Below are 27,210 nucleotides of genomic sequence, written 5' to 3' on the forward strand. Positions count from 1 at the left end.
GAGCTCAAGGTGTAAGGCCTTGGCAGCCCTCATCAACACCACTGAATAAGCAGCTCCCTCCTGCGATGCCACGGAAGGAGGAGAGACAAAGCCAGGGTTAGGAGAGTCGTCCAGACCACTGGCATCACCCAAATCACCTGTCCAGTCCACGTCGTACTGACACTCACGTGACAGAGGGTCCTCAGACCCCTCCCAACCCTCTCCGTACTCTACATCATCTCCATATTCGGAGTCAACGATGTAGACCGGCTCCTCGGGGTTCACAGGCCCCATCGGCGTCGAGCCCGGCGTCGAGCGACGTCGGTCCGACTCCGCGTCCGGATTCGGGGAGGGTATGGGGACGACGCCGGGGCCAGCACAGGAGAACCGGCGCCGCGCGGGGACGGCGTCGGGGGTAACCCCGATGGAATCGACACGGGAGAGGCCGGCAGACCAGCCGGCGTCGACCCCGAAGGCCCTTGCGGCGCCGGGGTCGGAGCCGCCGGCGGCACTGGGGCCGGAGCACCCGATGGCGTCGAGTCAGGGACAACCGAACCGCTAGGGCCCCCAGACGGTAGCACTGGGCCCGAAGGCGCCGTAGGCCCCGTCGGAGAAGTGAGCGCCCTCTGGCCATGAGGAACGCCTCAATCTCGTCAGGCGTCGCACCTTGCCCAGGGACCGGAGGGTATGGAGCAGGCCGCGCCGGCGACTCTCGCGGAGCCGCGGGGTTAGGGTCACCCGAACCCCCGGCCGCGTCGCGCGAGCGTCGGGGGGAGTCGGGGGTACGATGACGACGCCCCGACTTCTTGTGTTTCTTACCTGAAGAGCCCGACGAATGGTGACGACTTCCGGAGCGCCCGGCGCGGCTCCGCGAACGCTCCCTCGAACGCTCCCTGGACCTCCGGCCGGACCAGGACCGCTCCCGACGCGGGGCCGACACCCGGAGCTCGAGTAGCTTGCGGGACCGCTCCCATCTAGCCTTATTAGTCAGAGCCCGGCAATCGACGCAGGCGTCCACGTCGTGGTCGGGGCCCAGGCACCGGAGGCAGAGTCGGTGATGGTCCGTGACCGACATCGTGCGGTCACAACCGTCACAATTCATCCTACCAGGCACCAAAAAGATATAGAAAGTTAACAAAACTTGGTCAAAAGACCGGAGTACTGCTCTTCGGATCTGCGCTTACTGGCGCGGAAAAAAGAAGAACTGACGTCAGCGCGCGGAGGCGGAGTCTATATACTCCAGCGACGTCATCAAGGCGCACGACGCCGACGACGGACGCGGAGCCGCAGGGGACGCCTGCAGACGACGCCTACCGACGCGCAGGGGTACTGCTACGCAAAAGTTTCCGGATCCAGACTGACGCCTGGGGATATTCTAAGGTAAGGAATCTAATACTAACGTGTTTCTTTCAGATAATCCTTCATGGATGCCTCCACATTGAGACTCCGTGATTCGGAGCTCCGTGGCCCCAAATTTCCGTATGGTGCATCTCCCGCGGCTGGGAGGCCGCGTATAAACCAAAGCTCCAAGGTTCCCGCCTGTTGGAGACGCACTCTGACATCCACTGCAGCAACCTTCATGGAGTACAAGCTGGACCGGTGGGCGGATCCAGTTTACAGCATGTCTTTCGATTCACGCCGGACGCGTTTCGTGCTCATTGCACTCTTCAGCGGCGCAACAGTCATTTTGGCAGAGGCCACACCTCCGACTTAAAAATATGAGCCCTCCAATGGGCGACTCGAATGAGTCTGCATTGGTTTGTGGGTCTTGTAGTGTGTGCTTCAGTTATGTGCCGCTGTCTGAGATGTTTCAAGCCCACCAATGGGCCTCCACTTGCACATCCGGCTTGTCAATCCTATTTGTGAGAGGAACTTTACCTGGACGCCGCCATTAGCAGACGAAGTGTATTGGGGAATCGCCATCCAACCTTGCAGCCTCCCCGTGTCCCAGGAGGGATTGACCGCCATATCGCCGCTTAACAACTTGCAGCACCCGCTTCGCGGGTGCCGCTGCGCGGCGTTTGGTGTGGGGTTGAGGCAGCAGGAGCGCCGGAGAGCAACCGGGAGGAAGAGTGAACTGCGTGAGGTAAATGTGGGCGCGCGCTGCAGGGACTCCATAGACCAGGAGTCCCCGCGCTGCACAGGTGTGCACGGCCGCGCCCCCAGCAAGACACGCCCCCGGCTGCAACGTCTCCTTTAAGAACAGCGCACTACCGCTTAGCGGGACGCGAGCGGGACGCCGAGCGAAGCCCGGGCAAAGGGCGGGTCCTCTGTGGCCCTCAGAGGCCTAAAGAGGCCGGGCTGGGCCACCCCCCTAAAGTCGCCTACCGCATCTCGCATATCAGGCATTTAATCTTGACTTACTCATATCAGTCAAATCCACCTACTGCCCTTGCACTTTGTATTGTAGATTATGAGGAAGACCGTCAAGAAGTCCAAGATGCCCACCCTAAGATCAAGCACAAAATCCAAAACGGATCCGCCTCCGCCTTTACCAACTCTAACCGCCATCGACAAAATGCTCAAACAAACCATAGGGGCGGTATCTAATGCCATCGCAAACACTGAAAGAAGGATGTCCCTACCAGCCGTGACAATTATCCAGGAAACCCAGGAATCCCTTATTAACATATCTGAAGCTTCCCGAGATTTGGCAGAGGAACTTGATACTAGCCTGCCCCTCAACCCCTCTTATTTCGTCGACCTCCCTTGTGCCCAGGTGCCCGCCGAAATTAGTAGTGAGAGAACTGACGCACAAACAAACAACCATAATAAGAACCCATATATTACAGAGAAAACCTTGCATAAGGAAGGTCCCAAACGCGGGGGCAAAAAAGGATCACCAAAAACTAGAAACCACAATTTGGTAACGCCTATAAATCCATCTACACCAGGAATACCCTGTTGGATCACCAACATGGTGGCTGACCTCAAAACGGACCTTGAGCATTCCATTACTGTGCTGTTAAAACCCCTTATAGCCAAAGTAGATAGATTAACATCACTCGTAAATAAGAAGGGGATCGTCCCAAAAGCCCATTTAGCGCAAGAAGGTGGCCCAATAAAACAGAATGACGCCATACCCAAAAGACTAACCAAAGATAAGGCCTCTACAACATCTGACGTGGCAGCAAAGATTTCCAACAGAGTCACACAAAAAAGTATCAAAGACACACAAAAGGCTGCTACCACACCGAACACAGGTAAAAATAATAAACAAGCAACCACTGAAAATAATAAACCACCCCCTGGACCCTCTCAAACATTGGAAGGAAACAATGTTCAAACCCCCAAAGCGAACAACTACCAAAGAAAACAAAACAGCAACCCGCTTCAGGACAATTAACCTCCCGCCTGAAGCATTTCCCTTTGTAGTCGTTTTAACAGGAGTCCCACCTTTAAGGGAGGGCCAACGGGAATCACAAGTAGAATTGAAAAACAAATGCGCACAGTGGTTACAAATACATAGGCCCCTGCCCCCCAATATCTATGGGGAAATCCTTTCAGTAAGAAGGGGGGAGTGGATTGGCAAAGGCACCAAGACCATAGCAGGGGACATAATCACGGTAAACTTTAGAGACATGGCAGCAGTCAACTTTATCTGTAATGCCCCCCCGAGCTACACCCGCTCACAAATTCATCCGGTACATCTATCCTACTTTTACCCCTTCGCATTTCAAAGACCCAGGCAGAGCAACAGACCACCACCGACTAGAACACCCCACATGGGCCTTCAATATGGACCACCCCAGTGGCAAAGGCCAAACTTTGTTATTCCAAATTATGACTCTTCCTTAATGCAGCGTGCACACTGGAATAGGTTAAGCACACTTGAAGAGGTTGACTGACAGGGACGGGATAATCAATCCCCTAAGATCGCAAGGTGGAAGGAGGTAAGCCCACCTCCAACAGGAAGGAGAAAGGGGGCAGGCAATGGATCAGAACTTGTGCCCAGTAAAGGAGGCAGTATCAAATCGCCAAACACAAGTTGGGGAAAAGGAGAGCGGACAAATCCCCCAAAATATAGGACAATTACCAAACAGAGTAGATCAGCTGCCCCCTGCAGATCAGCTGCCCCCAGCAGTATACAGCCCAGCCTTGTCACCTCATCGGAAGCGAGAAAACATGCAATGCTCCCATTAGGAGACCCAAAAGGAACTCCAAAGGAAATGACCCAAGAAAACTTACAAGTTGTATCCTGGAACATTGCAGGATTAGCGGCCAAATTTGAATCTCAGGAATGGCTTAGCTACATAAACAAATTCCATAGCATATGCCTGCAAGAAACCTGGGCTACCGAACTAAATGATTACAGCTTGGAAGGCTACAAAAGTTTTTCTGTCCCCGCTAAAAAAGTAACTCCGGGGAGATCTAGCGGAGGACTTGTTATATATCCAATAAACAAAAGAAGAGTGTCTATGAGACAAAGAACCACAAAATGGAGCTCAAAAAACAACCATACTAGGATGTTTAGGAAAGCCCTCACTCACCACCTAGTGATGACATGCTTCATCATTGGGCTCCACCAAAGAGACCGAGTGTCTCTTTGGTGTGCTGCAACGCCAGAATTACTGCGGAGCTGGTTGGTGGGTAAAAGGCGTGTTGAGTGAAAATGAAAATTAGTGAGTGTTGAGGGTATTTTTAAAATTGTCAGTAGTGTATCTGAAGCAATTTTTATTAGAGATCACTAAGGACAACAAGTATAAAACATATGTGAGGATCCAGTCCACTTTTAATTGAATGGTGGGATCCTAGAGAGTAGTAGTCAACATGTTTCTTGCCATCGAAACGGTGTCAATTTACCGGGCAATTCTTCAGGACTGGGTGTGATAAACCCTGGCGGTATGGGCACTCTAAGGCCCACCCTCACCTAGGGACGTGATATGTGAAAATTAAGAAAAAGTGAAAAAAGTGCGAAAAAATTAGGAATATTGGGTTGATTCCTAATTACTCCTGGTTTAGGAGGCTTCAACTTATCGTTTTCTGCACCTGAAAGGTAAGGGACAGAGACACAAGGACAGAACAGGGCAAACTAATTGTTTGTCCTGTTCTGTCCTTGTGTCTCTGTCCCTTACCTTTCAGGTGCAGAAAACGATAAGTTGAAGCCTCCTAAACCAGGAGTAATTAGGAATCAACCCAATATTCCTAATTTTTTCGCACTTTTTTCACTTTTTCTTAATTTTCACATATCACGTCCCTAGGTGAGGGTGGGCCTTAGAGTGCCCATACCGCCAGGGTTTATCACACCCAGTCCTGAAGAATTGCCCGGTAAATTGACACCGTTTCGATGGCAAGAAACATGTTGACTACTACTCTCTAGGATCCCACCATTCAATTAAAAGTGGACTGGATCCTCACATATGTTTTATACTTGTTGTCCTTAGTGATCTCTAATAAAAATTGCTTCAGATACACTACTGACAATTTTAAAAATACCCTCAACACTCACTAATTTTCATTTTCACTCAACACGCCTTTTACCCACCAACCAGCTCCGCAGTAATTCTGGCGTTGCAGCACACCAAAGAGACACTCGGTCTCTTTGGTGGAGCCCAATGATGAAGCATGTCATCACTAGGTGGTGAGTGAGGGCTTTCCTAAACATCCTAGTATGGTTGTTTTTTGAGCTCCATTTTGTGGTTCTTTGTCTCATAGACACTCTTCTTTTGTTTATTGACTATTGACCGGGGAATAAGAGTGTCCTACTACTCTCCCTACCTCTCTTTTTGATATCGCAGACTTGTTATATATGTCAACCTAGACATTAAGGGCACCTGGTCCAACATTAAATGGGCCTCACATAATCTCCAAGCACTAAGGTTCACCTCACCAAAACTAACCTTTTTCCTAGTCAACTGGTACAGTGCTCCTGCAACGACGGAGAAGGGAATAGCTGTAAACGAACTGGAAGATTGCCTAAAAAATTTGAATTTTTTAAATAAGACACCAAACCTCCCAAGCTTAATACTAGCGGGAGATTTTAACTGCCACCTTTGTGATAAACTAAAACCCCTTAACAAAGACTGGTCAAGATGCACCATAATGAAAGGCCCACATTTCACTCATTCAAAAGAGGGATGGGACTTAGAGAGACTAATGAAAAGGCATAACCTAACTCAAACTCTAGACCTTGTTGTGCTGGGCGAAAAAGGGGAACTAACCCCAACATACAAAGGAAGAGGTTGCCACTCCTACATTGACTTTGTTTTAGTCTCCCCCATTTTAAAAAGAAACATCAGCAATACTATAATAGAGGCCAGCAGCTTTAGTGATCACAACCCGGTCATTATCACAATTGAAGGTTTTGATTTTAACTCGTGCCCAAAGAGATCTGACATCATGGAAAAAGCAGTGGATCAGGGAAGAAGAATCAAATGGGCCAAAATTGATGGGGACAGATTTTACAAAAAATTACTAACAGAGGCCTCAGAAGCAATAGATAAATGCCTTGACCCAAGTGTGGGTGGTGCTCGGGTGGTCAGGGCATTTGAAGAAATTGCGCACCATGTAAATAATTCCCTAAAGACCTCTGGGTCTAATAAAACGTCCTCAAATCCCCGCTGGTTTGATTCGAACTGTACCAAGGCGCTTAAAAAACTGAAGGACAGCCTCCATTCCAAACCAAGGGACAAGATCATGGTGGCACAGAACAGAGCTGAATATAAAAAAGCTCTGAAGAAACGTAAGCAAAGCCTACAAAACCAAGCCTGGGAGGACCTAAGGGACGCCGCTGAAAGGAAAGACTCCGCAAGTTTCTGGAAAGTGATTAACTCCCCATGTTTCCAGGACCAAGGGGCACCAAAAATTATGAACATCATTTAGCCGGAACAATGGCAAAATCACTTCCAGAGTCTATACAACCACTCAAGCCACCTAACCCTGGAGGATGCACCTAGGGATCATCAGCCGGCCAAGTTGGACTTCTCCCTGAAAGAACTCGAAATGGGAATAGCAGGGCTCAGTAAAAACAAGGCACCGGGTCCGGACGGAATTCCACCAGACCTATTCCTAAGCAGACCCGATCTATGGGCACCGTTGCTCACCAGGGTATTAAACGAGGCAGTGGTGGCAGGTCTGCCTCAGTCATGGTCAACGGCGACCATAGTTCCCATCTACAAGAAAGGGAACAGTGATGACCCCCAATGCTACCGACCCATTTCTCTCATTGATGTGACAGCAAAGGGCGAGTCATCCTACAGCGATTGCAAGACTGGGCCGAGGAGCACCAAGTCCTCTCGTAAATTCAATACGGCTTCAGGAAAGGTATATCCACCACCGATCAATGCCTAAACTTATACCTCCTGATAGCTAAATACACCATCGCCGGGAAGGGGTCCATTCACATGGGGTTTATGGACCTTTCAGCGGCTTTCGACCGTGTAAATAGGAGAAAGCTCTGGTCCATGCTATTAGAACTAGGAGTGGACCAACCGCTAGTTGACACCCTGCAAAATCTCCACCGGAACACCACCGCAAGTGTGAGATACAACCAAGAGGGTAAAAAGACCGACCCCTTCACTTGCACTAGTGGAGTAAGGCAGGGATGTATCCTCGCGCCCTTTCTTTTTTCTATCTATATTAACTCGCTGGAAAAAGACCTCCTCAAACTTAAGGTAGACTCACCCCAAATCGGTCATCGTGCAGTGCCTGTACTACTCTACGCCGATGACGCGGTTTTGCTTGCCAGAACCCCTCTAGGATTGCAAAAACTGATTGACTGGTTCGTCATGTTCATGGACAAACTGGACCTGGCGACAAACCTGGAAAAATCCTATATTATGTCATCAGGGCAACCGACAAAAGGGACCTTCACTTTTCACATTGGGTCACACAAAATAGACCAGGTCAAGACCTTTTCATACCTGGGGTACTATTTGATCACCACCTCACCTTTAAACCTCTAGTAGAAAAGCATTCTATGAAACTGGCAGCCTCAGTAGGAGCCATCATGGGGTACGGGCAAAGACTAGGAAAATGGTTTGCGGAACAAATATTGAACTTGTACAGGTCAATCTGCTGTGCGAAAGTATCCTATGGGGCAGAAGTGTGGGGCTTCCTGGACAATAAAGTACAGCAGATCCAGACAGAAGAAAATAAATTCTTGAGAAGAATTCTGAAAGTCCCCCAGAGCGTATCGGCCCACATCATCCATGAAGAAGTAGGAGAAACCTTCATAGAAGACAGGATTAAAATTATACCTCTCCTGACATCGGTCAAAGTATGGACCAACCCAGAGGCGGCCCTAACAAGACAAATCATAGGGGACTGCCTCAAAAGAGATAAAGGTCAAACCATCCCCTGTCAGAAATACGTCAAGAAATCTCTAGTAGAGATTGATTGCATTAACTTCTTTACATCCCCAGACTCTCTAACACCTGAGAGCAAGGCCCTGGTGAAAAAACTCTTTCCGGCACAGCTTAAGTCATCAAGGGCAGAAAAAGAAAACCACAAACCCACTGATCTTTTTTATAATGAACTTACAGCGAAGCATGGCATGGAACCTTATTTGAGGGTCATGTATAACGCCCAGGATCGCTACGTCATGACCCGTTTCAGACTTAACATGCTCCATCACCTCCTCGCGGTCCCGGCTGAGTTCACTCACACAGTGGAGGAGAAGGGTACCTGCGGCTGCGACCATAGGTCTCCGCAGGATACCCTTCACTTTGTTTTACTGTGCCCATTTTATACCGTGCCAAGACGCAAGTTCCTGGTGGGGATTCTGAAAGACTTAAAGTTTAAACACGCAGGATTGGCCCTGAGGTTCTTACAGGAAGCGGAGGATGCTTATACCCTTTTTTGTACCATAAATTTCATTCGGATGGCAATAAGACTGAGGAACACTAGAGAAACTCGCCCCTAACATTACTCGTCCCCTTGAACATTTAAATTTATGATCCCCTAGTCTTTTTTATAGTGTCAGATAATTTTAACATTTATACCTTTTCATATGGAAAATCATTTTCGTTTTTAAATATTTTTGTGTGTACTTTGTATTTGTGCTTTTATGGTGTCTTTTTAAGAACCCAATAAAGATTACAAATTGAATACTTACACTGGAACTTATATTGACAGTTCAATATACCTACCTTTTTTTGACAATATTCTGTTTCACAATATTTTTGAAGCAATATTTTGGTAGTTTACATTCACTGTATGCAAATTCGATATCTTTGTAGACAATATTTTTCACAATACAGATAGACAAACGTACATACAGACAGATGACTAGAGATCGATAGATAGGTAGATAGATAGATAGATAGATAGATAGATAGATAGATAGATAGATAGATAGATAGATAGATAGATAGATAGATAGATAGATAGATAGGTAGATAGATAGAAAGTGAGGGAGGGAAAGAGGGAGGGAGAGAAAACGATACATCCTTGGCTCTCACCATGAGCTTCATGGATGCAAGAAGCACTGCTAAAAGAATCTTTTGCCCAGTAGCACCTCCTGAAAAACATGCAAATGGCCACTTATTATATGCGTCTCATTCTGAAATAAGGGTTATGAAAAGTGCATGCCATTGTGAAAAAAATAAAAATCTTGAACGGGTGCTCAGTTGGATGCAACCTACATTTCCGTTGGCTAAAGCGACAAATTAGAGCAACACTCCAAAATGAACAAGTTACTTACCTTCGGTAACACCTCATCTGGTAGAAAATCTATCTAGCCGCAGATTTCTTACCTTAAAATTATCCGTAGGCATAGACTGGATCTGGAATTTTTTCTGGAAGAAGTACCGCTGCACGCCGGTAGGTGGCATCGTTCAGCTCTGCGTGGTGCCATCAATGCCAGAAATTATGTTTGCAGTGTTTATATAGATACCACCCAGGCCTTGGTGTTAATTACTTTTTGTGACTTTCCACTCCAGAAAATCAGAGCCACAGAGTAAAGTGACCAATGTTGTGGAAAATTAGGGCCCTGAAAGGGAAAGCCATGTCACTAGTAATCCATTCGCAGAGAGGATGGGTGGTCAGTAAGGAATCTGCAGCTAGATCGTCTCTACCAGATAAGGCATTACTGAAGGTAAGTAACTTGTTCTTCTGGGATTCCTTGCCTTATAATAGATACCCAAGCAAAACTTCCCCAGAGGTGTGTCTGTGGAGCGATTTCACATGGGCAAGTCCTGCAGGACCAAACAGGTAAAATGTCCATCCCTACCAACTTGACTCTCAGAGTAGTGTTTGGCAAACGTTTCCAAGTAAGACCATGTTGCTGCCTGGCAGATGTCCAGGACCGGAACTACGCCTGGCAATGCAGTTATATAAAAGAGCTTTAGCTCTGGTGAAATAGGCAAGCAAACCTTCTAGCGGTTTCTTTTTAGCCAATGCATTGCAGATTTTTATTCAGAGCACAATCGTTCAGAAGATGGTTGGCTTCTGCACTGCCAGTCCTTTTTTCACTATGCCTACCACCACGAAGAGTTGGTCGTCCACCGGAACTCTCGTGTGGGGGGTCTAAGCAGAACAACAATGCTGTTTTTGGGTCCAGATAGTGAAGTCACTCGTCTTCCGAGGAGGGATGAGGCGGAGCATAACTCGTAAGCTGAGTAAGGGTTTGGCCTACGTGAACTGAAGTGACCACTTTCTGAAAAAAGGAAGACCTCATAAGAAGCACCAGTTTGTCTGGCTTGATGTTGATGTAAGGAGGCTTGGATGACAAGGCCTGAAGCTCAATGACCCTCCGGGCAGATGTTATAGCCACCAGAAGGAGAACTTGATGGTAAGGAACCTGAGAGGACAGTTGTGTAAGGGCTCTAACGGAGCACAGATCAGAAACGCCAGGACCAGATTAAGGTTCCACTGAGAAGTAACAAAGGGAGAAGGAAGAAAAGTGTTGCAAACTTTTTCAAAAACCTATGAACAATAGGAGATTGGAAAAGGGAAGGTTGATCAGGCAACTGCAGAAATGTAGATATCGCACAAAGATATCCCTTACCAGTACCCACAGCAGAGCCCTGCCGGGCAAGGAAATGAACAAACAGAAGCACTCGAGATAGGGGAGCAGAAAGAGAGTCAACTTGTTTTTTTGCACACCATGCCACAAATTTGCCCCAACGGCATGCGTACACAGTCTTCCTGGAGGGACACCTGGCTGCCAAAATAGCATTGCAGACTTAGCATGGAAGGTCGAAAGCTGTCAACTGTGGGCACACAATTTCAACACTAGAAGGCAGAGGGTTGACAAGTTTGGATGGAGAATGCTCCCCTGCTGCTTTGACACAAGATCGTCCTAAAGGAGCAGCTTGATTGGAGGACCGATGGCCATGGTCAACAACTCGGGATACCACTCTCTGTGCCCAATCAAGGGCAACAAGAATGACTTGGGCCCCATCGTTACTCATCTTCTTCAGAACTCTGGGCAGGAGTGGTATGGGCAGAAAGGCGTACAGAAGGCCTTAGATCCGCTTGAGATAAAAAGCATAAAGAGCCGCCTTGGAAAGTTCCGTGAGCAGAACTACTGACATTAGGTGTTCTCATCAGTGACAAACAGATCTAACCAAGGCTCTTCCCACTGCTGAAAGAGGCCTTGCACCACTTCCAGATGGAGATGCTATTCATGATACGCTGGGCATCTTCAGCTGACTTTGTCTACTCTGGCGTTTAGAGAACCTGCCAGATGTTGAACCACCAGGGAAATGCACTGCTGTTCCAGCCATGTCCAGAGATGCAGGTCCTCTTGACAAAGGGTCCACAACCCAAGACCGCCCTGCTTGTTGCAGTACCACATGGCGGTGGTATTGTCCATGAATACCTGCACTAGCCTTTTCTGGATGGAGGATAGAAAGGCTTTTAAGGCCAATGGATCGCTTGAAGCTCCAACAGGTTGGTGAGGGGTCTGGATTCCACCGGAGACCAGAGACCCCTGATCTTCACTTCTCCTAGATGGCTGTCCTAGCCCAGGAGTAACGCATCTGTCACTACTGTGATATCTGGTTGAGGAAGAGAGGGGTCTGCTGCTGATCCAATTGCGGTTTGTTAACCACCATTGCAGGTTTTCCGTAGTTACTTTCGAAATCTGGACCATGTCAGAGAGATTCCCCTGATGCTGCGCCCACTGGAACTTCAGACTCCACATATGCCAAATGGCATGTGTCGCCAGCAGGAGGCCATGAAGCCCAGCAGCCTCAGTGTCACTCTCATAGAAATCCAGGATAGAGACTGAAACATGGGTATCATAGCCTAATTGCCTGGACTCGAGTTCGGAAGGACAGGTACGAAACTGAACTGTTTCCAGAATACCTCCATTGAAAGGGAGCATGTAAGAGGGAGTTATGTGTGGCTTTGGCAAGTTGATAGTTAACCCCAGCGAATGCAGGAGCTCCGCCGTTGCCTGGAGATGGGAGACAATAGCCTGGGGCGAGCCCGCCTTCTACAGCAGTAGTCGCGATAGGGGACGCCTGTCACCCCAAATCTGCGGAGATGAGCTGCAACCACTACCATCACCGTGGTTAACATCCGAGGGGTGCTGGTACGGCCAAGATTGAGCACAGTGAACTGAGAGTGCTTGTGGCCCACCACAAACTGCATGTAACAACTGTGGGCAGCCAGGACTGGAATATGGAACTATGCATCACATAAGTCCAATGCTACCATCCAGTCTCCTGAGTCCAGGAGAGAAAGGACCTGAGTTAGATTGAGCATTTTGAACTTCCTCTTCATGAGAAAGAAGCTAACAGATTGCAGGTTTAAAATAGGACGAGGGCTACCATCTTTCATGGGCACTAGAAAGAAGCGGGACTAACAACCACAACCACCTTCTGGCGTCGACACCTATCTCTATGGCTCCTTTGGCCAAAAGAGCTGTCACTTCTTGGCCGATGAGAGGTTGGTGGTCCTCTGTCAGCTTGTTGCAAGTTTGTAATTTGGAGGGAGGGGTAGTCTTGACGGCGAGGGAGTAGCCTTGTCAGACAATCAGCAAAACCCATCTGTCTGATGTTATGGACTGACAGGCGCAGAGGTGATGGCAAATCCTGCCACCCAATGGGTGCCCATGATGGTAAGTGGGCATACTAGGAGAGTTTGGAGGCTATGGCTGAAATGGGGGGGGGTGTATGGACTGACCAGACCGTTGGCCAACCTACCCATGCAAAAACTGAAAAGCTTGTGTGCCACAGTGGCTGGATGGGTAGGGATGCAGCTGTATGCCCATTCTGTGGCCCCGAAAGGAGTGAATGGAGGATAGAGGGGAAGGAGAGGCCATGGAAAGGCCCAAAGACATAACGATTCAGTCTTAAAAGTGCTACAGTGCCAAATCCATCTTGTCTCTGCAGAGACGGGAGCCATCAAAGGGCATGTCCATAAGTGTTGTCTGGCTATCCCCAGAAAAACCAGTAGTCCTCACCAGGAGTATTGCTACAAGATAAAATCAATGCAGCCATACAAGTTTAAGCAAAACCTTGAGTGCCTAGAAGTATGAAAAGAAGAAGGCTGTGTGACATGTACCTTACAAAATTCTTCTGATGTGACTTGGGGAAGTTACAGACCAAACACTTATCTCAAAGCTTTGCTGGAATGCATCTGCATGCTAAAACAAGGAACGAACTGATCAATCATAAAATAGGCAAAATGAATTACTTTTGGCCAGAAAATAGGAATACCACAAAATGGACTCCATTATTTACCACAACCGATTTTTTTGATGCGTATCTTCTTGTAATATTGAACAATCTAAGCAGGGTTTGACCTCATCCTGCTTCAATCATCTTTCTAGCACCATGAGGTTTCCTACAGGATGCATCGCTTTACAGCCGATTTAACTATTCATTCTTATGTGCATTTTACTATTATGCTAACACGGTTTTACTTATAAGTAGCTTGTAATACAAAAATAATAAGCTCTGGAAAGGAGAGATGGTAGTGAAAAGCAATATTGAAAAACGAGAATTGAGGGCATTAAAACAAGTATATTCTTGAACTGGGTTTTCTTAAATGCATCCTGTGCATTAACACAACAATTCAAAATATGACTACAGTATTATTGGTCATAGGCAATAGCATGTTATTTTCCAACCTAAGATATTTATTTCCATCCCGTCTCACTCAAGTTCCTCATGCACATAAAACAGGAAGGAACATTTTAAAAACTTACTCAGACATTCTGTTGTCCTCAATATGGCGATGCAATGATATCCTGTCGCTGAGAAAAATATTAATTGCATATTTCTCAACACTGTCCTCTTCCATCTTCTTTTCCTCGGCGGTAAGCTGAAGGCTGCCCGCTTTGCCCCACTCCCCTGGTGCACTTCTGTCTGCGGGTGGCTTGGCATAGACTGGGCGAGCGAGTTCTTCGTTCTTTTCCTCAGTGTTGGAAAATTGCCTCTCTGATCTTCTCTTAGTGGTGGGAGTATTGCCAAGGGGGTCACGGAGAGTGGAATTGGACATTTCTACGATGAAGTAGGTAATCATAAGCAAGCTGAATAGCATGCAGCTCTTGGAAACCAAAGACCATCTTCTGAATTGAATTTTCATTGTGGCTGTCTTCTTAAAATGCCGCGTGAAGTACAAAGGTGAATTACCTGCAAGCAATCAAAGTGAATTATTGGTCACTTTGCATTCATAGATGACGCAAGCATTTCAAACTCCATAAACAGTTCTCCGATTCCATGACTCCTAAGCAAGGGTCTGTTCGATATTTATGGATTCTAACACTGCAGTCCTCAAACACCGATTTATAATAGTATCGAACTACCAACATGTTACAGTTGGATACAACTTACCCAGTCAAAACTGCTCACCTGTGTTATCTCCCCTAGACGGATGAAAGTAAACTCTCACCTTGCAAGAATGTGTGCTGGGACCCAAGCACACATGTTAAAAGTGATGCAGCACTTTCACGGCCACTATGCTGTTATGTATATCTCCAGTCTACCTAGAACCAGCAAACCTTTGTGAGCTTGGGGTGTGCGCCCATATTTTTATTTCATTTGTAACTGTCAGACACAAAGCCTCGTGCCACAGGACATGCACTAGACGTGCTCAGTCCAGCTGTAAAACCTAGCATGATGGAGCAGGCAGAACTGTGCAGTGGATATGAACGGTTTCATCAAATGCATCCTTATGTTTAGCGTTAACTGCTACATTTTATAGAGGGTGCAGTGTATCATATGCCTTTACAAATCTGCATCATAATATGATATAGACAATTCTAAAGAAGCATGTAAATAATTATAACTAGCATTGGCCATGCCAATAGGTCTGGCTTATGAACGAAAGTGCCTTTAGTGTCCGCGATGGGTTTTGACACTCAATAAGTCATCATACATGCATGCATCTTTGCACTCGTTCATCCATTCATCCACCCACTGACTGGTTCATGCTTTGAGTCTCTGACACAACCACAATAAAACGCACACAAACGCAACAATATATGCAGGATACAGTAAAAGAATACAAGGAGAAAAAAGAAAACACGCAGCGGTCAAAACACGGCAGGCAAATGCTCGCAATAACAAAACTATTAGCATTTATATATTTGTAAAGGACGAATTCTTATAAAAGCAGTCTGAGTCGGACCGCCATGATTCTGTTTTACAAAAGGCATTGACCAGCACAAATGTACATTTTAAAAACAAACGGAGTCTGTGAGTCAGACCTCCATTAGTGTGCAATTACCCAAAAAGTGTGTCCTGGCACCGACAGGGAGAGGGCGGGGTCACAACTGCCTGGAGGATGAGCTAGAAAAGCAAGGTTTTGTACTTTCTTTTGGAACATGAGATGATTATGAAGGTGCTTAAGATTGGAGGGAAGCTTGTTCCGCGAGAGTCGTGAGCTAAGAAAGGGAATGTCTTCCTTCGCGTACCCTTGCGGATGGTAGGGATCTGTAGCAGTCTTTAAGAAGAAGATCTAGAAGCGAGGCTTGGCGCCCGAGCGACATGGCGGCGGCTGAGTGAGGCTCCACGGCGGGACCAGGAAACGAGACGCTGCAGGCTATCCTCGCCTTTACCAGTGATTATGTGAAGACGTCAGAAGACGCCAGGATCATTTTCTGCGGTGCGAGGACTTTCGTAATGTACGGCAACACCGTCTTTCACCGCAGTGAGTTTTACGTGGCTCCATCTAATTGCGGCTGTCATCTTAAATCATTTGCGCGAATGCAAACGTTTCCATTCGTTCTCCAAAGCTGCGATTTCATGGAGTGTACTGTTTTCTATTGTTTTTGGCAGACTTTATGCCCCATACAACCATTTTGCCTTCAGTAAATTGAAGTAATGTTGGCTCATTTTGCATATGTTCATACCTAACGAGCTTAACGTCTTTTACTACAATATGAGGAGCAGCCATTTCAAGAGAATTGCCTTTTCCCCGGAATCCTCCTCATAACGCTATGTGTTGAAGCCAAGTCTTTTTGCTGACAATTTCTTCATCAATTCCTGTCATGAGTTTTAGCACATCTCCTTTTGGTGCTTTTTAGCTGCTTTTTGCTGTTTTCATGTTACACTTCACCATCTGTCCTTTGCTTCACTGCTGATGTGACGAACTATACAGTGGTCATTTTAGGCTTGTTGTTACAAATATCTACTGAGCATTTTATAAAACCCAGGACACACAAGTTTTGAGGAGGTACTTCCTATGTCAGTACTTATTTTATCTGGCTTAAGGGCAACCTTTGTTTTGTTCTCACAAGCATACTCATTCACTACTACGCTAGGTCTCATATCTTTAATACCTCCCTTCTTGTGGTATGCTTCACACCATACAGCACTTTATTCTCTTTTTGCGCGAACAAGGCAGCAGTGTGTGCTATAAGATTTTATGGGCAGAATAAAATTCCTTTCCTCTTCTTCATTTAAACCGAAACAAATTTTTGTAAAGAATTCGAAGATTTTTTCGGAATTCTCCAAATTAGAGGATTCCTTAGCTTCTTCCTCACACAGCTCAGATTTAATGACGGAAACCTCTCAAACTGCTCCAGGGAAATCAAACACCAAATCATTGAAAAAGGACCGTTCCTCACCTCCTAAACAAACATCACTTGTTTCCATGTAGTTATTACTGGAGGAAATTAGAGCTCTTCGACCTTCCATGGAAGAGACTAATACTAAACTCCAAGTCTTGACAGACAACTGGTCACAACTTGAAACAAGAGTCTCGTCTGTTGAGCAAACAGTTACTTCTTTAAAAGAAACTTGTGTTAATGTCTCCCATCTTCATTCTCAAGTTTTCACACTCCAAAAGCAGGTTGAGGATTTGGAAAACTGTAACAGGCGGAATAATCTTCGTATTTATGGTTTAAACGAGGGACTTGAAGTCTCGGACTCGCTGGCTTTCTTTAAATCATTCCTTCCTAAATTGCTCCATATGCCAGAGGATACGGTACTGAATATCCAACGAGCACAACGGTTAGGGCGTCCACCATCTCCTGCATCTTCTTCACAAAGGCCAAGAGGAGTTATCTTGTACTTTTTAGAATACACAGATTTATTGAAAGTTCTGGCAGCAGTTAAATCTTCCCCAAAAATTACATGGTCAGGCTCCTCCTTGTTTTTTGCTCAAGACTATGCTAAAGCCACTGCTAATCGACGTAAGGGTTTTTTAAATATGAGAGCTGAGCTTCGCTCATTAGGAGCCAGATACAGCTTGTTCCATCCCTGCTTATTCAAGCAGGGATGAAACAAGCCATCAAGAAATCAGCTATGGATTCATCTGGACCTTCCTCCTCATTTACTGGTTGAACTCTAATGTTGCCCCTTTTTGACTCTTTGCTTTTTGTGTTGCACATTTTGATCATTCAGATGTTGTATTTTTGCTGTTCATTTCTACTGTTAGGTTGTTTCCATACTGTTTCTGTTCCGATATGTTTGTTATTTGCTAATAATAATTCGTAATTACTGTGGCTGTTGTTATTTTTCATTCTTGTTTACTTCTCTAACTTATTCTTTTCTCCTTTCACCTTTACAGGTTCTTTATCCTCGTTTCATGATGTTTCCCTGGTCCCCCGTTTAGTCGACCTTGGATGTGTCATCCATTCCATGTGGTTCCATCCCCCCTCCTTGTTTTCATGTATTCTCCCTATGTAAGTACGTTACCCCCTTACTTCTGTATTCCTCTTCTACCTCTACCTTTTTCTTTTTTCTTTCTTGTAACTTCTTTTCTCCTTTGTTCTCTAGGTGTCATTGATATTACCTCTCTCGTTGCTTTTTTTCATCACATTGTTTCATGCACTGGGTTTGATTCTACCATTGATGTAGTTCTTTTCCATTCTCCATTGTTAATTACTTTCGCTACTTCACATTCTTTTCTTTCTTCTTTCCATCAATATCCTGTCTTTCCTTCTATTTATCATTATTTTTATTGTTATTTCCAGCATTTCCGTTCTTTGCACTATTTTCTGCATATTTTTCTTTTATATCTTCAACTATGATCCTTATTTGTATGATACTTTACTTACTTTACTTACGCTTCTTCTCGCAGTCTACCTTTTTTGGCAGATTTTGGTATGTTTTTGATATATCCTAATTCCCCTAACCTATCGTGTCGTTAAAGTTAGTTTCATGGAATGTTAGAGGACTCAATTCTTCTATAAAAAAGACAGAGAGTACTAACTCACCTGGCAAAATTAAATGTTGACATAGTATTCCCACAAGAGACTCATCTTACAGGTGATGAATCATTAAAATTAAACAAAGGCTGGGTGGGAGAATTATTTTATTCCAGTGGAGATGGTAACGTAATGGAGTTAGGATGTTGTGTCGTAGATCCCTTAATTTTAAATTCATCTCACAAGATTCTGATACAGATGGTCGTTGGCTTAATGTTAAATTGATGCTTAGGGATGTTCTAGTCTCTTTTTTCATTGTTTATGCCCCAACAGGCGGTGACGCCTACTTTTGGCGCTCAGTGGCCAGGCAGATCACTCTTCACATGGAAGACAATTTTATTTTGGCTGGAGACTGTAATCAGGATTTCGATCCTTTTATAGATCGGAACTCTAAAGTGTAATTTATCCCTAACAAGACACATAAATCCATTACTCACAGGGTCACACAACATACAATTTTGGATGCCTAGAGATTATGTAATCCTACTATGAGGGAATACACCTTTTATTCCCCAGTGCAACATTACCAATCACAACTTGATTTTTTTGTATCGCATAACATCTCACAAGCACTTACGCATGCGGAAATAGGCCCTATTTTACTATCTGACCACGCTCCTGTTCTGATTGATGTGGACATTTTACCTAAACCTAATGCTCCCAGAAGATGGCGTTTTAAAAATACCCTGATTTTAGACCCAGAATTTTCTTCTTCATTCAAAACCTTTTTAACGAATACTGATTCCTTGCCTTTTTCCACTATTTGGGATGCTTTTAAAGCCTCCGCTAGGGATTTTATTATATCTTATGTGTCAAGGAAGCGTACTATTGCTCGCAATTGTACTCATTCTTTGTTACAAGACATTAAGAGACTGAAGCATTCTTATTACACTTCCAACTCTAGAAATGTTCTTAATACTCTCATCAAAGCAAAGTTACAGTTTAATAAGGAATCAACAGACAATGCCTCATTATATTTATTAAAATCTAGCGCGAAATTTTATGGTGGTAGAAATAAGGCAGGAAAACTCTTATCGAATTATTTAAAAATGAAACAGAACAAAGTAAATATTGATGCTATTTTTGATGATGATTCTATCTTAAAGTTTAAGGACTTGGAAATTTTAGATGAGTTTGCTTTATTTTATAAAAAACTATATTCATCCGAAACAAATTCCGCAGACCATTCACTCTCACAGTCCTTTTCACTCATACAACAACCCCAACAGGCTTCTGCTGATTTAACACTATTGAAAACTCCGAATACGCAACAAGAACGCTTAATTGCACTTCAACATTTGAAAAAAGATAAGGCTCCTGGCCAGATGGATTTACTGTTGAGTTTTTTCTTCATTTCTCCAATTTAATAATGCCCAAACTACACCTTTTAATTGAGTCTTTTCAATCTTTAGGAAAGTCTGGCGGTACCTTTTCAGATGCCCACATATGTTTGATTCCTAAGGAAGGAAAGGATCCGAAGTATTGTAAGATTCTAGACCCACCTCACTTGTTAATATTGATTCTAAGATTTTTTCCAAATCACTAGCCCTTCTTTTAGATTCTTATCTCCCCAAGTTATTAGGAAGGGAACAGTCTGGGTTTGTGAAAGGTCGTGTTATACAAGACAATACTAGACTTTTTTTCAATATCTTATCCAAGGATTCGCATTTGAAACATCCCTTTGCAGCTATAGCACTAAATGCTGAAAACGCATTTGATAGAGTAGAATGGCGTTATTTATTTTACGCCCTTAACTGGTTTGGATTTGGTCCTAATTTAATTTCCTTAATCTCTTTATTATATATGAATCCACGTGCTGCTGTCTGTGCTAATGGGTTAATGTCCTCTTTCTTTGACCTTGGTAGGGGGGTGTGTCAGGGATGTCCTTTATCCCCTTTTCTTTTTAATTTGGCCCTTGAACCCTTCCTTTCAAGAATTCGTCAAAATGTGCACATACATGGTTTTCAGACCCCTACAACTAGTGTCAAACTTGCAGCGTATGCTGACGATATTTTGCTTTTTATTTCGAACCCTACTGAGTCGATCTGAGCCTTTTTAGACGAAGTTCGTTCTTTTTCAGTAATATCAGGTTATAAATTGAATAGTGATAAGTGTGAAATACTGCCCCTAAGTATACCTTTAAAACTGATTTTATTTTTACTAATTTTACATGGAAGTCTTCCTCCATTAAATATTTAGGCTTGAATTTTGCATCGACAATAAAAGAGACAGTCACGCTGTGCTTAAATAATTGCATCCAAAAACTCACAGAGCTCACCAATAAATGGCATCCTCTTTATTTATCCTGGTGGGTTCGCTTGGATACCATTAAGATGATGCTTTCCCTCATAGTTTTATATACCATATCTAATATCCCAGTTTCCACATCTACTAAGTTATTTAAATCCATTAATTCAGTGTTATCTTCCTTTTTATGGAAAAAGAAAAGACTGCGTATGTCTATCTCAAAGTTATCGTGTTCTAAAGTTGAAGGTGGAGTTAATTTTCCGAACTTTATCGCTTATCATAAAGCTTTTCTTTTGCAACAAGCTTCATATCGGTTGCTTGACTCTGTGGAGGATTATCCTCTTTGGGCGTTAGCAGAGCTCTCATTCCTTTCTCCTTTTTCATTTCAAGAATACCTTTCTTTTTCTCGCAAACCCCAAACACTTTCTACTCCATTAATCAAGTTTACCACAAACTTATTGAACCCTATATTTCCTTTACTTTATTACACTCCGGAATTCTTTATGAATTCACCCTTATGGCACAATAAAACGTTATTAATCAGTAACAGACCTTTTTACTGGAAATCTTGGAGACAACGTGGTATAATTTGGATCCATCAGCTGTTCTCAAATAAGGAATTTCTTCAGTTTTCTTTGCTCAAACAGTTATACGCCCTACCTACCTCCTTCATTTCCAAATTTCAGATTCTCCGTAAAGCTGTCCTTGATGTATACACACCGTTATCCAATAACACTACTGCCAATCCTACCACTCATATACATAAACACCTTTCCGATCTATTACACACTCAGCCCAAGGCATCTAAATTGTACCTTTTCTTGCAATCTGCCAGTACACTGAGACAGAAAACAAGTACTGAAGAGGTGTGGGAAAAAGATTTCAATACGGAATGGTCTCTTCTTCTGTGGAATAATTTAAGGACTAAAATACGTAAATCCTCCAGATCAGCTAGCTTGACGCAAACATTGTTTTATGTGTATAATAGACTCTTGTTATCTCCAAAACTTTTAAATAAAAGATTCCCTAATACTCCGGATACATGCTGGACTTGTACCTCTCCAAATGCAGATCTATTTCCTTTGTTGTTCTCATGTACGCCAGTATATAATTTTTGGAAACAGGTCTGGCTTCAAAATAACTTAATTTTTGGCACACATCTCTCATTTTCTACGACACATATCTTCTTAGGCAGCCTTTCTTCCGTATTGGAAAATAATGCAACTAATTTTAAAATAATTGCTATATTAATAGCTGTCGCTTTCCCACAAATAACAAGAAATTGGAAGGACTTTACGAAAATTTCATACAAGGCCTGGTGGTATGATGTGTGCCACAACCACAGACTGGACACCTTCTCCAATTTACCTTCACCCATTGCTTTCAAAAGACTTCAGTTATGGCTACCAGTTACGACATTTTTCGACACTTGTGCCAAAAAACACTCCTTACTGAAGCCCTTTCAACAAGAAGTACTAAAAACTCCATATTCTCTAACTTCCTTCTCTTTCTTTTATACCTCATTTATTATATTTTTCTTGTTTACCTATTATAGATACTATTGTTCCTTCTTTTTATTCAAGTATTTTTGCTGGAATACAATTGTATTGCAATATTCGTAGTTCAATGTTTCTTGTTTAAATGCATTTATTGTATAATGACACACCTATATTCTTAAATAAAATTATTTTTGAAACTAAGAAGAAGATCTAAAGTGGCGAGTATGCAGTTAGAAATTGAAAATGTTTCTCCCATAGGAGGGTCCAGAATCATTATTTGCTCTGTGTTCTATGCAGAGTGCTTTCAAGGCTGCTCGTCTCTTGATGGAAAGCCAATGTAAAGTTTTTAGGTCATTAGGTACCAAGGTTGTAGTAGGCAGAATAAGAATGAGGCAAATTGCCACATTTTGCACACCATTTGAGCAAGATGAAGAAGGCGATCCAGTAAGCCTAGATATAGTGCATTACCATAGCCCAGTTTCTACATGATTAGAGAATGTACTACGGTATGTCTTACTAAGAAATGAAGAGGGAGAATTTTTTTTAGCATGGGCAGTAAAGTGAAGCAAGTACCAGCCGCCATTTGTCACTTGATTCTTGAAAGTACGTTTTGTGCTCATCAAGTAGCCCAAGATTCTATGCAAATGTTACTGGACAAGAAGTGATGCCTGACTTTGGTGGCCACCACTCTGGTGACCACGGGATGGTGCAATGCTCAAAGAGGACAACCTCAATTTTTTCACCGTTAAGCTTGAGATAGCTGGACTTCATTCATGTATCAAATGCACTCATGGAGGTTTTAAGGATGGAATTAGTCTGAGTTTGACCTTTCAAATAGGAAACAATGATTGACACGCATCGTCTGCCTACAATATAATCTCAAATCCAAATGACCAAACCAGGGGAGCTAATGGAAGAAGATAAATATTGAGATCTAGGGGAGAGGACCGGATCCAAGATGGCGGAGTGAGGACGCGGACAAGCAGCAGCTAACCCTGGAGCTCCTCACCCCCTCTGAAGAGAAACCAGGAAAACGAATTAACGAGATTCAATGGTGGCGATACCTGAAAACTCTGAAAACGCATGAATAAGGAACATATAAACTGAAATCTATCGACGCTTACCAATGCTTTGGCTCCTAAACCTTTCACGGACCATCAGGCACTCGATCAGGCACACGATCGGTAGCCTGCTCACTAGCTCGGAGTTTGGCTGGACAGGTCTTCAACCCGCTGCCCGTGCTTGGTGGTTACACACAATGTCACCGAAGAATCCGCCTCGCACTACCCGAAATACCAAAACTATCGTTGGTGCTCCCTCCCTTCCCTCTACGGGCGCGACGACTACGGCAACTGTGGTAGCTGTGGTCCCCCCCCACGACAGGAGCAACGGAACCAGAAGCGGTGCCTCCGGACATTTCGACTCTCTCGGCTTCTGAGTCTTCGGTGAGAGAGATAGTGCCGGGCGGTACTAAAGAAATCCTTCTGCAGCGGCGGTGCCGGGAGACAAGGGCACAGACAAGGGCACTGAAAGAGCAGCTGCCGGTAAGCCACTAATACGCCCCCCAACGCTGACTGTTTCTAATTCCTCACTTAAAAATATTGCTAAATCAAAAGCTAAGCCGGGGGCTCTAGCGGGATCTCTGACTGGAGGTGAGGGTGGCGAAATCGATGAAATTGACAGCATAACTCTCCCGGCAAGTTTAATCGCTGTGTCTGTAGCAGGCACAGCAGAAATCACAGGAGCTGTAGCAAAATCTCAACTTGATAACAAAGTTTCAACTCCAACTCAGATACAGTCTCTCATAAACTCAAACTCTAACCTGATATTTTCTACAGAAGTAGTAACAATAACTGAAGAGAGATTGACGATTGATGGCGATTTAAATTCAGATGTAAATGGAGACCCAAGTGATTTAGCAATGGCCAGTGATTTGGAGAAAACAAAAGAAATGGCAAACGAAGAAACAAACAACACGGTTCTCAACGAGGGTAAGACGCACAATCCTAGCCCTTGCTCTACAAAACTTACACAACCACCATCAAATTGTGACCCCGGATCAGCTCCAGATGTAGCAACCAGTGGTACCGGACCATCAAATAAAGAGGCTTGTAATGCTTCTGAGGTGGTGGAAGAGGATAATGGAGACCTGGGCTCCCATGATGAATATGAAGCGGAGACGGAAGAAGAGATTGTTGACCCGTCTGAAAACACAATGAAATCTCTGGCGACCAGAAGAATACACCGAAAACTAAACTCAAGACTAAAAGAGGGGGGAAAGCAAATACCACTCTAAATCGGCTGATTACAAATAACATCTCGGCCACTAAGAAAATTCTTACTGATAAAAGTCCTCTTAGAAAACGGATAGAGGCGAAGGGGCTTGTAAAGAGCATGACACTAAGGCTATCTGGGACAAGCCCTACGGATCCTGACCCCACCTCGGGTCTTCCAGGCTGCCCCACTTCCCCAGTGAACTCCTTAATGCATCACCAAATGCAGCACCCAAACAAGATACGATGTCTCTGTCTCTGCTACAACCCAGTTCAACAATTCCATCAATTCCATCAATTAGTGGCTTGCCGGTGTCTACCAACTGAAGGCTGTTAGCTATAGACGGAAAAGGGGGAAATAATACTAACTATATGACTGCCAATAATAATACTTTAATCTCGCCTACCGCTTCAACCTCGGCAACCATAGCCTCTTCTATGACTGATAAAAATATCCAACCTCAAGATCTAGAAGAAGAAGACAAACAAGAGCCTAACTCTTCCCAACTGGATACTATACTCCAAATACTAACTAACCAACGCACAGAAGCACAAGAACATTACTTACAACTGCGGGAGGATAACAATAAACTGCAGACCTCTCTACTAGAACTGACTTCTAACTTTAGCGGGGTCTCGCAGGATATCGAAGAGTTGCAGCACCGAGCAGTTGGCGTAGAAGAAGTAGCATCACGTATGAATAAAAACCGGCAGAGAAGATCAAACCTGAGACTTTTTGAGGTGCCGGTAGGATCTGAAGGCTCAGACCCGAGGGCCTTTCTTGTTGGTTTACTACAAAAAGCTTTTCCGGGCTTAGCGGACTGGGACTCTCAAATTCAGCGGGCACACCGCCTACCCCTAATCCAAAAGAACAAAGAGAGCAAATTCCCACTTCCTTTTCTCATTTTTTTGGGCAACTTTCTACTGAGACAGGCTGTTTGGCAGAAAGCACGACCTAATGCCCCTATAACCATAGGGAATTTATCGCTGTTTGTTCGCTCTGATCTTAGTAAAGCCACTATGGACAGACGCTGGGAACTACGCAAACTGATCGACCCAATTAAATCTATGGGGGTGGCAATTTTTTCTTCAAGAGCCTGCACGTCTAAAAGTCATCAAAGGCGGGCTCACACACTTCTTTAATGATACTAGAGAAGCCGAGCAATTTTTATCCGGCTTAAGCAAGAGTTAGACTCTAATTATCACAATATTTAGCTAGAATTAGGATTATGTTGATACAATAGTTAAGGTTAAGGAAACTAAGTTTCAGGTGATGATGGGTATTTTCTTTTCTTCTGGTCCTTAGGAATAGCTATTCTCAAGTGACTTTATACGCTGCCTCTTCAACGGCAGCAGAAGCTGAAGGGTGGTCCCTTCCCGTTGTGGGTGGGTGACAGGGGGGTCGTGGGAGGGAGCTTTCTGGTCTCCGCAGGGTGGAGGGGTTGGGGGGGGTAAAAAATTGGAAAAATGTGTTTACAATCTGAGGGGGAGACATGCTATCAAAGATAAAAATATAAGTAAATATTCATTTCTGTGCGGTTTAAAAACAGAAAATTTCCACTTGGTTTATTATTATGTTGGTTGTTTTGTTTTTAAATGCATAAAATAAAGTGTCTTGCTTGGAACGTCGCGGGGCTAAACAGTAAAAATAAAAGACGTCTTGTGTCGGAAGAGCTGAGACTACGCAATCCCCATCTCATGCTGCTATCCGAAACGCATGTAGCTGGCAAGGTTAAAAAACTACTTTGTCAATTAGAGGGGTAGCAATCCTTAAGGATAAACGATTCAATGTAGAAATTTTGCAAACTGCTCACGATAAAGACGGTAGATGGGTCATTGTTCAAATGAATATTGAAAATCACAAATATGTTGTCTGTGCGGTGTACGGCTCAAACCAAGACGAGCCTAGGGTTTTTGATGATTTAAACATAAAACTTTTAGACTGGGATGGGGAGCTCATTATAATGGGGGACTTTAACTGCATTATGGATTACCAACTAGATACTACTAGGCCCGGGAGTTTTCAGCGGATGCGCAAAACCAGAGCTTCAATTTTTGATTTATGCCGCACTCATAATATCAAAGATGCTTGGCGATATCTACACTCAAAAAACTCCTGGCTGCACATACTATTCTGCACCTCACAAACTCTGCTCTCGGTTGGACATGGCTCTAGCTAATGTTAATTTACTGAATACTAGCCTAATGGAGGTATGTCCTCGAATTTCTTCGGATCACAACCCCATAATGCTGGTATTTGATACTCCACACACTTGCACATGTCCTAGACCATTCTCTTTTCCCAGATATTTAACATCAGATTCTGTCTACATCTCACAGCTAAAAATTCATCTTACTGATTTTATAGAAATTAATCATAATTCTGCCACATGTAATACGGTCTGGGACGCCTGCAAAGCAAGCATCCGGGGATTCACGCAGGAATACGTGCTTAGACAAAACTCTGAGCGTCGTAAACGTAGCGAATCCCTGATTTCCAATATTGCTGCCCAGGAAGTACAGTTGGCTTCAGCACTACGGTTAAACTTGCCAACGGTAGTAGAAATAGGTCTTAAACTAAGCCAATTAAAATCTGAAACTAAAGCAAAGTTTATTAAAAAAACAGCTCTAATATACACAAATTTAAGATCGCACAATATGA

The 27,210-nt window shown here is 44.2% G+C and overlaps 1 protein-coding gene across 1 annotated transcript in view; it reads right to left on the reverse strand.

Annotated features, from left to right (window-relative positions):
• The window catches only part of GALNT4 (polypeptide N-acetylgalactosaminyltransferase 4), a 983,977-nt gene that overhangs the window by 632,805 nt on the left and 323,962 nt on the right, over positions 1 to 27,210 (reverse strand). The window contains exon 3 of the mRNA XM_086965331.1: positions 14,081 to 14,507. Within this exon, the coding sequence (XP_086821457.1) occupies positions 14,081 to 14,460 (380 nt within the window). The 5' untranslated portion in view covers positions 14,461 to 14,507. The remainder of the gene's footprint in view (positions 1 to 14,080; positions 14,508 to 27,210) is intronic.

This window comes from Lissotriton vulgaris, chromosome 4_1 (genome assembly GCF_964263255.1).
Source record: "Lissotriton vulgaris chromosome 4_1, aLisVul1.2, whole genome shotgun sequence".
Classification (NCBI taxonomy): domain Eukaryota; kingdom Metazoa; phylum Chordata; class Amphibia; order Caudata; family Salamandridae; genus Lissotriton; species Lissotriton vulgaris.